The sequence below is a fragment of the Athene noctua genome, chromosome 1 (assembly GCF_965140245.1).
Source record: "Athene noctua chromosome 1, bAthNoc1.hap1.1, whole genome shotgun sequence".
Lineage (NCBI taxonomy): Eukaryota > Metazoa > Chordata > Aves > Strigiformes > Strigidae > Athene > Athene noctua.
This window is the reverse complement of record NC_134037.1, coordinates 168,679,783-168,690,394: the sequence shown is the minus strand read 5'-3', so window position 1 is coordinate 168,690,394 and position 10,612 is coordinate 168,679,783. Positions and strand designations below refer to the sequence as shown.

Sequence of the window (10,612 nt, the reverse complement as noted above, 5' to 3'; positions counted from 1 at the left end):
CGGAGCCCCCGTTACGCAACTCCGCCTGTGAGCGCACCCGCCTCCTCCGCCTCCTCCCACCCCCAGTACCCGCCACTCCCGAAAGCTCCCCCCCTCCCCCGCCTTCTCGTCCTACGGATTTTAAAGGCGCACGCCGAACCTGCTGGCGCTGGGTAATCGCAAAGCTGCTCTGACTGACGGTCCGTCCGGCCTCTCATAAGCTGCGAATCCCTGAGACCCCTCCCCCTTCCTCAGACACCAACCAATGGAGCGAGGGAGGCGGGCGCCGAAGGCCAACCGAGCCGAAGCGCAGCGGTGGAAGAGCGCTATGACTGACGTAAGTCAACAAAGGTCACGTGCGGCGCCGCGGAGGCGGCGATTGGCTGCGTGGGCCCGGGCGGGCGGGCGTGGAGGGGGGGGTCACGGTGGCGGCGTGGGGTTCGCTGTGTGACACAATTACAACAACTTTGGGCAGCTGCTGGGGAAGTTTGTACGGGCGGCAAACACACCCCGCGCGGCAGGGCGGGCGGGGCCCCTGTCACCCCGGCTCCCCGCGCCCCTCGCCGCCGGGGCGAGCGGCGCCGCGGCGATGTAAACACCGCGCCGCCGCCATCCGCCGCAGCAGCCGCCGCCGCCGCCTCCTCCTCTTCCTCCTCCTCCCCCCCGCCCCCCCACTCCTCCCTCCCTCCCTCCCCCGAGTCTCCAGCGCTGGGGCTCCCTCCCTCCCCCCTCCCTCCTCCTCCGAGCAGCGGGGCTTCCCCCCGCCTCCCTCCCTCTCCCCTCCCTCCCTCCCTCCCTCCTTCCCTCCCTCCCTCCCTCCCCCTCCCTGCCGGCTGTTGTTGTTGTAATAAAAGTTGTGGTGTGTGTGTGTGTCGGGCACCCCGCCCCGCCCGGCGCTGGGGGGTGTTGGGGGCGCGCAGGGGGGGGGGTTGCGATCGTGAGTTAATTACGCTGCGTTTCCATGAAATCGTGCGGAGTGTCGCTCGCCGCTGCCGCCGCCTCTGCTGCTCCTTTCGGTGATGAGGAAAAGAAAATGGCGGCGGGGAAAGCGAGCGGCCAGAGCGAGGAGGACTTCGCCAGCTTGACAGCCGAGGAGAGAGAAGCCCTATCCGGCCTCGACAGGTACCCGCTCCCCACTCCGCCCCGGCCGCCTCCGTGTCCCGGCTCGGCCCGCGCTCCCTCCGTGTCCCCCCCCTCCCCTGCCCGCGGCTCCCCGCTCGGGAGTGCGTGTGTGCCCGTGTGCGGGCTCCCGGCCCCCGCCGCCGCGCTCTGCCCTCGCCCGCCGGGAGCGAGCCTGCCTGCCTGCCCGTGCGGGGGGCTGACTCTCGCTAACGCTTGTGCCTCTCTCCCCTCCCTCCCGCCCGCTCCCCTTCTGCAGCCGACTCTTCGGATTTCTGAGGCTTCATGAAGATGGCGCCAGAACGAAGGCCTTGCTGTTAAAGGTAAGCGCGAGGGTGGATGTGGAGCGGGGCTGGGGGGGGGAAGGGGGGGGAGGGGAGGGAGCCGGCCCGGCCCAGCCGCCCCCTCCCTCCGGTCCCCCGGGTCCGCACGGTGAGTATGTGCGTGCGAGCGTGCATCTGGGTGCGAGCGTGTGTGTGTGTGAGCGTGGCACCGCCACATCCGCGGGCGCACGTCCCCGCGGGCGGCAGGGCGCTCCGCCGCGGTCTCCCCACGCGTCGCTGCCGCCTTTGCCCCTTCCCCCCCAACCCTACCCCCCTTCCCCCTCCGCGTAGTTAGCGCGACCCCCGCGCGGGAGGGAGCCGAGCGGGGCCGGGTGTGGGACGAAGGGAGCGCGGCCTTGCGGGCTCCGCTCCGCTCTGGACACTTTCGCGGGTGTCCGACCAGCCCTGGGACGGGAAAGTGCCAGCGGGCCGGGCCGCAGCCCGGGGCCGGGAGCAAACGCCAAGCGGGGCGGGGGAGGGGGCGCGGGGGAGGGAGGGGGGAGGAGGCGGCGGCGGCGGGGGGGAGGGCGCGCGCGAGGCGCTGCTGACGTTGGCCTCTCCCCGGACCCTCCCTCGTGATTTTCGCCCCGCGCGGCGGGGGCCGGCGGCTGCGCGCGCCCTGCCCGGCGGCCGTCGCGCCTGGCGGGGCGGCGGGGAGAAACTGCCCCGGGGCCGGGGGAAGGGGTGGGGGGAACGGGCCGGGCCGCGGCGGGGCCGGCGCGGCGCTGAGCGGCTCCCGCTGCCCGTCGCCGAGGGACTTGTTTACTCTCCGGGCCCGGCCGCCTCCGGCATGCCAGGGTCCTCGCCGAGCGCCGTGTCTCGCTCGCCGCCCCTCACCCTCCCGCCGCCGGCCCCGCCGCCGGGCGGCTTGACAGGGAACGGGACGGCCCGCAGGTTGCTGGAACCCGGCCGGCTTTTTGAGCGAGATGTTTGTTTCCGTGAAAAGTTGTTGGCCCTGTCATTTAGTTAAGTAATGGCTGCTCCTGTCGGCCCAAGATGGCCGGACAGGGAGGAGAAAGAGAAGGGGGGGGAGGTAAACACGAAACAAACACCGGGAACGAATACGCACGTCGCCCGGAGCGTGAAGCACCCGGTGAACGTTGAGGGAAACTCTCCTGCGCATTGCAACTTCTTTCTGGGTGCTTCCCTGCTGCGGGCAGGGCGTTTGCAACGCTGGTGTCCTCCTTATCAACCTGTAGCACATTCTGCTGCCCATCCGTAAGCTGCTGACAAAGGCTGTGCAGGCTGAGTGTCTGCCAGTTGTATTTAAAGTCTAAACGCGAGGAAAACGCTTGGGTAACAGAATAAGTCGAGCTGTTTTTAAAATACCACACGGTTGGAGCAGGGGACTGTTCTAGTTCCTGCTTTCTGACTTGTTCCTGTCAGTAGCTTTGCGTTTGACACTTTGTTCATCCTATTGTTGTGCCCGTGCTGAACGCTGGTATTTTCACGTGAAGAATTTTCTTCTGTTGCTGGTCTTGGTTGATCTGAAGACTTAACTCTAAGGCGTGTTGAATTCGGTAGGCTAGGCCCTTACTTGTGTTTGGATGTTTATTTCTGGCATGATTGGGAAAGCTCAATGTCAGGACGTGGGGGGAGGGGGAAGGGATGGAAGTAGAAGCAAGTACACTCTTCTTTGTGCTTATGTTTTAAAAAATCTAGTGGTTTCCTTCTGATTTTCAGAGTTATTTATACAAGTACTTCTGATAAATCAAAAAGGTAGTGGAGTGATATGTCAGACAAGTTAAATAATGTATGTTAACTGTTAGTGGGCTAGAATTAATGTCTGCTCTGTGCATGCTGTTGAGGCTATCGGAAATGTTAGAGAGATTCATCTATGAGATAGAGCTTAAGGATTCCAGATAGAAAATAAAGGCACCATATGTAATTAGATCGTCTGTTGCATAACGTCACTAGGTTAAGTTTTATTTTGCATACTGTAAAATTAAGTAATGCAGGCAGCAGTTCACCATATTAGTTGAGTTTTGATTCCTTTCTCGCATATAATGGCTTTTCATTTTTATGCCAGTCAATTAAAGTTTTAGTATATACAGTTTCTTTGAGATGACGGAAGTTGTGGGGCATTTTGATAGTTATGAAGTATATATCTAGAAATATCATTGTATGTTCTCGTACTGTGTCAGTGCATAAATCCATGCCGTGAATACTAAGAAAAAAGCAACAACTAAATATTTTGATATTTCATCTCAGTTTTCTGACAGTGTTTTTGACATTTATGAATTGCACACTAACTCACAAAGCATGTTCTTGGTAAAACTTGTCTCTGAGAAAAGTACATTGTTAAGGAACTAGAAAGATTAAAATGTTACTGTTCAGCGCAGAGATGTTTGAGACAAATTTCTTGGCTTGAATCAGCTTTGATTTTGTTTGTGCCTTTTACTTTGAGGGAATGTGCATGTGTTTCAATTACTGTTATCGATAAGTTGCTAGTTTTAAGATGTTTTTACTTAATTCCTTTTCTGTGTGTGATGCTTCATAAGGTCTACGCTCTATGGGAAGGTTTAGAGTAATCTAGCAAATCACTTTTAATTCTGTATAACAGGTATTTTTATTGTATAAAGTGTGGCCATATATATGTGCTTTTTATTAATAGGCTTTACAATGATAGTAACAAAATCTTTCCTTTTGTGCATGGAGCAACAACAGCTAACAAAGACCCTAGGCTCCATAATTATGAAATACTGACTGACTGATTTAAGAATCTACAAGCCAGCACATTGTAAAGTAATGTGATATTTATGTGCAAGTATAGCAGGTAAGGAAAACCATTGAGTCGTGTTTCCAGAGGAATCCTTCACAGAGGTAGAAATTTATCAGTACTTCCCTCGATGGGAGAATAGTACACCCGCTATTGAACCTGTTAGAAAGCCAGATTGTAGCGGTGTCTCTTCTGTGAGCGCCTGACAGTGTTCCCTGGTTACCTGTGGTTAAGGTGGTAGAAGCAGTGTATGTGTCTGAGGAGGCTGTCGGGGTGGGAGGTGAGGTCCGGGGTTGCAAGGGTGGAGGGAGCTGCTCCGTTACCCGCACGGGTACTTGTGCAGCAGTGGTATTCGGTTGTGGACTTAAATTCGGTGCCTCAATAGGAGGAGGTACTGCTCGCGTTTTTGCTGGGGCGCACTCGGCGGGAGACGGTGCGTTAGCTTGAGCCATTTGCCGGCCGACCAGGAGATCTCATGAAGCCTTTTCATTGGGAACTCTGGTTTTAATGAAGCCACACCCTGACAGAGTTTAATAAGAAGTAATCTGGAACCTCTTTCAGGGATGGAGGGAGCTTCATGTCTGGAGCTTTAACATAGTTGTGGGTTTTATTCGTGCTCCAGGTCTGGACTGCAGTCCCCCTTTTATGGTAGTTCTGCTTTGTAGGATGTATGGCTGGAGCATCATGAACTAAGCTGAGTCCTGCTGCTCAGGATGTAGCAAATCAAAAAGCAGGTAAGGCACCAGATCTATACAGTTTTATGAATTACTGAAGATACAGACTAAAGGTCAGGAATATTGTTGCTCCATGTATTGGGGGTATGTGATAAGTCAGAAGAAATCAGACTTTCCTGTAATGATGTGTACACATTGTTAGTATGGTTGACAGAGGAAGAAAATTTTCTGTTGTCAGAAATTTTGTATTGGTTTTGCAGAAAAGGAATTGTATTATAGCTTGCAGCTAGAGTTTGGTTTTGGGGGACAGAAGAGGGAAATTGAAAGAGAGGTCACCGTTCAAACTGGTTGAAATGCTGAAAATCCAATGTGGTCTTGTATAGAAGGTGCTCACTGTTAACTTCTGTAGTTGGCAAGAACATTAATGTGGACAAAAAAACCCTCCAAAACAAAACCAAAACCCCTGCAGTTATCTTGATGTCTCTTTCTTCCAGGAAGACTTCACTCTGGCAGGAGGTGAAGCTTAAACATTACTTGGAGGGGGGTGGGGAGGGGCGGACATCCATTGTATTGGAAGTGAATCGCAATGCATTTCCTCTCTTCTTTCTCTCTTCTTTTTCTCTCTTCTTTTTCTCTCTTCTTTTTCTCTCTTCTTTTTCTCTCTTCTTTTTCTCTCTTCTTTTTCTCTCTTCTTTTTCTCTCTTCTTTTTCTCTCTTCTTTTTCTCTCTTCTTTTTCTCTCTTCTTTTTCTCTCTTCTTTTTCTCTCTTCTTTTTCTCTCTTCTTTTTCTCTCTTCTTTTTCTCTCTTCTTTTTCTCTCTTCTTTTTCTCTCTTCTTTTTCTCTCTTCTTTTTCTCTCTTCTTTTTCTCTCTTCTTTTTCTCTCTTCTTTTTCTCTCTTCTTTTTCTCTCTTCTTTTTCTCTCTTCTTTTTCTCTCTTCTTTTTCTCTCTTCTTTTTCTCTCTTCTTTTTCTCTCTTCTTTTTCTCTCTTCTTTTTCTCTCTTCTTTTTCTCTCTTCTTTTTCTCTCTTCTTTTTCTCTCTTCTTTTTCTCTCTTCTTTTTCTCTCTTCTTTTTCTCTCTTCTTTTTCTCTCTTCTTTTTCTCTCTTCTTTTTCTCTCTTCTTTTTCTCTCTTCTTTTTCTCTCTTCTTTTTCTCTCTTCTTTTTCTCTCTTCTTTTTCTCTCTTCTTTTTCTCTCTTCTTTTTCTCTCTTCTTTTTCTCTCTTCTTTTTCTCTCTTCTTTCTCTCTTCTTTCTCTCTTCTTTCTCTCTTCTTTCTCTCTTCTTTCTCTCTTCTTTCTCTCTTCTTTCTCTCTTCTTTCTCTCTTCTTTCTCTCTTCTTTCTCTCTTCTTTCTCTCTTCTTTCTCTCTTCTTTCTCTCTTCTTTCTCTCTTCTTTCTCTCTTCTTTCTCTCTTCTTTCTCTCTTCTTTCTCTCTTCTTTCTCTCTTCTTTCTCTCTTCTTTCTCTCTTCTTTCTCTCTTCTTTCTCTCTTCTTTCTCTCTTCTTTCTCTCTTCTTTCTCTCTTCTTTCTCTCTTCTTTCTCTCTTCTTTCTCTCTTCTTTCTCTCTTCTTTCTCTCTTCTTTCTCTCTTCTTTCTCTCTTCTTTCTCTCTTCTTTCTCTCTTCTTTCTCTCTTCTTTCTCTCTTCTTTCTCTCTTCTTTCTCTCTTCTTTCTCTCTTCTTTCTCTCTTCTTTCTCTCTTCTTTCTCTCTTCTTTCTCTCTTCTTTCTCTCTTCTTTCTCTCTTCTTTCTCTCTTCTTTCTCTCTTCTTTCTCTCTTCTTTCTCTCTTCTTTCTCTCTTCTTTCTCTCTTCTTTCTCTCTTCTTTCTCTCTTCTTTCTCTCTTCTTTCTCTCTTCTTTCTCTCTTCTTTCTCTCTTCTTTCTCTCTTCTTTCTCTCTTCTTTCTCTCTTCTTTCTCTCTTCTTTCTCTCTTCTTTCTCTCTTCTTTCTCTCTTCTTTCTCTCTTCTTTCTCTCTTCTTTCTCTCTTCTTTCTCTCTTCTTTCTCTCTTCTTTCTCTCTTCTTTCTCTCTTCTTTCTCTCTTCTTTCTCTCTTCTTTCTCTCTTCTTTCTCTCTTCTTTCTCTCTTCTTTCTCTCTTCTTTCTCTCTTCTTTCTCTCTTCTTTCTCTCTTCTTTCTCTCTTCTTTCTCTCTTCTTTCTCTCTTCTTTCTCTCTTCTTTCTCTCTTCTTTCTCTCTTCTTTCTCTCTTCTTTCTCTCTTCTTTCTCTCTTCTTTCTCTCTTCTTTCTCTCTTCTTTCTCTCTTCTTTCTCTCTTCTTTCTCTCTTCTTTCTCTCTTCTTTCTCTCTTCTTTCTCTCTTCTTTCTCTCTTCTTTCTCTCTTCTTTCTCTCTTCTTTCTCTCTTCTTTCTCTCTTCTTTCTCTCTTCTTTCTCTCTTCTTTCTCTCTTCTTTCTCTCTTCTTTCTCTCTTCTTTCTCTCTTCTTTCTCTCTTCTTTCTCTCTTCTTTCTCTCTTCTTTCTCTCTTCTTTCTCTCTTCTTTCTCTCTTCTTTCTCTCTTCTTTCTCTCTTCTTTCTCTCTTCTTTCTCTCTTCTTTCTCTCTTCTTTCTCTCTTCTTTCTCTCTTCTTTCTCTCTTCTTTCTCTCTTCTTTCTCTCTTCTTTCTCTCTTCTTTCTCTCTTCTTTCTCTCTTCTTTCTCTCTTCTTTCTCTCTTCTTTCTCTCTTCTTTCTCTCTTCTTTCTCTCTTCTTTCTCTCTTCTTTCTCTCTTCTTTCTCTCTTCTTTCTCTCTTCTTTCTCTCTTCTTTCTCTCTTCTTTCTCTCTTCTTTCTCTCTTCTTTCTCTCTTCTTTCTCTCTTCTTTCTCTCTTCTTTCTCTCTTCTTTCTCTCTTCTTTCTCTCTTCTTTCTCTCTTCTTTCTCTCTTCTTTCTCTCTTCTTTCTCTCTTCTTTCTCTCTTCTTTCTCTCTTCTTTCTCTCTTCTTTCTCTCTTCTTTCTCTCTTCTTTCTCTCTTCTTTCTCTCTTCTTTCTCTCTTCTTTCTCTCTTCTTTCTCTCTTCTTTCTCTCTTCTTTCTCTCTTCTTTCTCTCTTCTTTCTCTCTTCTTTCTCTCTTCTTTCTCTCTTCTTTCTCTCTTCTTTCTCTCTTCTTTCTCTCTTCTTTCTCTCTTCTTTCTCTCTTCTTTCTCTCTTCTTTCTCTCTTCTTTCTCTCTTCTTTCTCTCTTCTTTCTCTCTTCTTTCTCTCTTCTTTCTCTCTTCTTTCTCTCTTCTTTCTCTCTTCTTTCTCTCTTCTTTCTCTCTTCTTTCTCTCTTCTTTCTCTCTTCTTTCTCTCTTCTTTCTCTCTTCTTTCTCTCTTCTTTCTCTCTTCTTTCTCTCTTCTTTCTCTCTTCTTTCTCTCTTCTTTCTCTCTTCTTTCTCTCTTCTTTCTCTCTTCTTTCTCTCTTCTTTCTCTCTTCTTTCTCTCTTCTTTCTCTCTTCTTTCTCTCTTCTTTCTCTCTTCTTTCTCTCTTCTTTCTCTCTTCTTTCTCTCTTCTTTCTCTCTTCTTTCTCTCTTCTTTCTCTCTTCTTTCTCTCTTCTTTCTCTCTTCTTTCTCTCTTCTTTCTCTCTTCTTTCTCTCTTCTTTCTCTCTTCTTTCTCTCTTCTTTCTCTCTTCTTTCTCTCTTCTTTCTCTCTTCTTTCTCTCTTCTTTCTCTCTTCTTTCTCTCTTCTTTCTCTCTTCTTTCTCTCTTCTTTCTCTCTTCTTTCTCTCTTCTTTCTCTCTTCTTTCTCTCTTCTTTCTCTCTTCTTTCTCTCTTCTTTCTCTCTTCTTTCTCTCTTCTTTCTCTCTTCTTTCTCTCTTCTTTCTCTCTTCTTTCTCTCTTCTTTCTCTCTTCTTTCTCTCTTCTTTCTCTCTTCTTTCTCTCTTCTTTCTCTCTTCTTTCTCTCTTCTTTCTCTCTTCTTTCTCTCTTCTTTCTCTCTTCTTTCTCTCTTCTTTCTCTCTTCTTTCTCTCTTCTTTCTCTCTTCTTTCTCTCTTCTTTCTCTCTTCTTTCTCTCTTCTTTCTCTCTTCTTTCTCTCTTCTTTCTCTCTTCTTTCTCTCTTCTTTCTCTCTTCTTTCTCTCTTCTTTCTCTCTTCTTTCTCTCTTCTTTCTCTCTTCTTTCTCTCTTCTTTCTCTCTTCTTTCTCTCTTCTTTCTCTCTTCTTTCTCTCTTCTTTCTCTCTTCTTTCTCTCTTCTTTCTCTCTTCTTTCTCTCTTCTTTCTCTCTTCTTTCTCTCTTCTTTCTCTCTTCTTTCTCTCTTCTTTCTCTCTTCTTTCTCTCTTCTTTCTCTCTTCTTTCTCTCTTCTTTCTCTCTTCTTTCTCTCTTCTTTCTCTCTTCTTTCTCTCTTCTTTCTCTCTTCTTTCTCTCTTCTTTCTCTCTTCTTTCTCTCTTCTTTCTCTCTTCTTTCTCTCTTCTTTCTCTCTTCTTTCTCTCTTCTTTCTCTCTTCTTTCTCTCTTCTTTCTCTCTTCTTTCTCTCTTCTTTCTCTCTTCTTTCTCTCTTCTTTCTCTCTTCTTTCTCTCTTCTTTCTCTCTTCTTTCTCTCTTCTTTCTCTCTTCTTTCTCTCTTCTTTCTCTCTTCTTTCTCTCTTCTTTCTCTCTTCTTTCTCTCTTCTTTCTCTCTTCTTTCTCTCTTCTTTCTCTCTTCTTTCTCTCTTCTTTCTCTCTTCTTTCTCTCTTCTTTCTCTCTTCTTTCTCTCTTCTTTCTCTCTTCTTTCTCTCTTCTTTCTCTCTTCTTTCTCTCTTCTTTCTCTCTTCTTTTTTTAATTGGTACTTCCAGTGTTTAGCCAAAGTTGCCTTTCTTTCAGTTAACAAACGTTCATTTCATAAACTAGAATTTGGCTTCTATACAGATTTAGTTTGATGTAGCTTCTCTAATGTACTGGATATAAGATGTTTGTTAATTCCTATTCATAGAATTTAATCAGTTTGTCATATCCTGTAGACAAAACTGGAAGCATGTTTCCATTTAAAATTATTGATGTTTAAGTCAATTTAAAGAGAGGTGAAGTAGTTCCATGCAGTATGCCAGTTTTTGGTCTCTGTGTTACACCTCTTGTGGTTTTGCAGTTCTTTTGTTTTCCAGCTGATTTTAAAAATGGTATTTCCTTTGTGTAGAGGCCATATGTGTTGACAAAATTAATGAAGTGGTTATCTGTGCTTTTATTAAGCATACTAAATAAGTGCACAGTGACAATATTCTTTCATCTTTCTTACAATTCTAGGTGTTACTTGTTTAAAAATAGTTCTGGACAGTGTGAATTAGTATATATTGACTTTGTCCCTTTAGTGTTGACATTAATGTTAATTTTCTACTAATCTATAATTAAATATCCTCAGTTTTAATTATAACAGACTGCTTGTAAAATAATTATGCAGGAAAACATTTTAGCAGATTAATCTAGGTGTAGTAAAGTGGGGTTTTTTAATAACTTTGGAAACATTTTGGCTTAATTTGTTTTCATCAGAGCAAAGAAATATTGCTTTAAAAAGAGTTATGGTGTTTGTTGTATATAATGGCAGTGCTGGGAATTGAGGAACTGGGGATTGGTACCATAAGATATTTGTAGAGCATTCCAGGAAGTAGGCAGCCTCTCCAATTTAAAATTATGTCTGAGCTGTTCCTTTATGTTTTTTTAAAATACATTCTGCATTTCTTACTTGTTATCTATGCTGTCTGTTAATGTGAAACAAGTTGAAGTTGGTTAAAATTTTGTAAATTGTGTTACCAGTGGGACTGGTTTTCTTGTTTTCTTTGAAGGTGTCTGGAAGTGGAAAGATTTGAAGTAAATATGTTAAGTGTGTTTACTGGATAATTGGGACTGACATAG

At 45.4% G+C, this 10,612-nt stretch overlaps 1 protein-coding gene across 20 annotated transcripts in view; it reads left to right on the top strand.

Annotated features, from left to right (window-relative positions):
- The first annotated feature begins 827 nt into the window (after positions 1-827).
- Positions 828-10,612, top strand: part of KDM6A (lysine demethylase 6A) — a 167,685-nt gene continuing 157,900 nt past the window's right edge. For all 20 annotated transcript variants that reach the window (XR_012633542.1, XM_074904807.1, XM_074904788.1 and 17 more), the window contains exons 1-2: positions 828-1,101; positions 1,358-1,421. Coding sequence is in view for 19 of the 20 variants with exons in the window: in XM_074904807.1 (XP_074760908.1) it covers positions 941-1,101; positions 1,358-1,421 (225 nt within the window). In the remaining variant the exon portion in view is untranslated. The remainder of the gene's footprint in view (positions 1,102-1,357; positions 1,422-10,612) is intronic.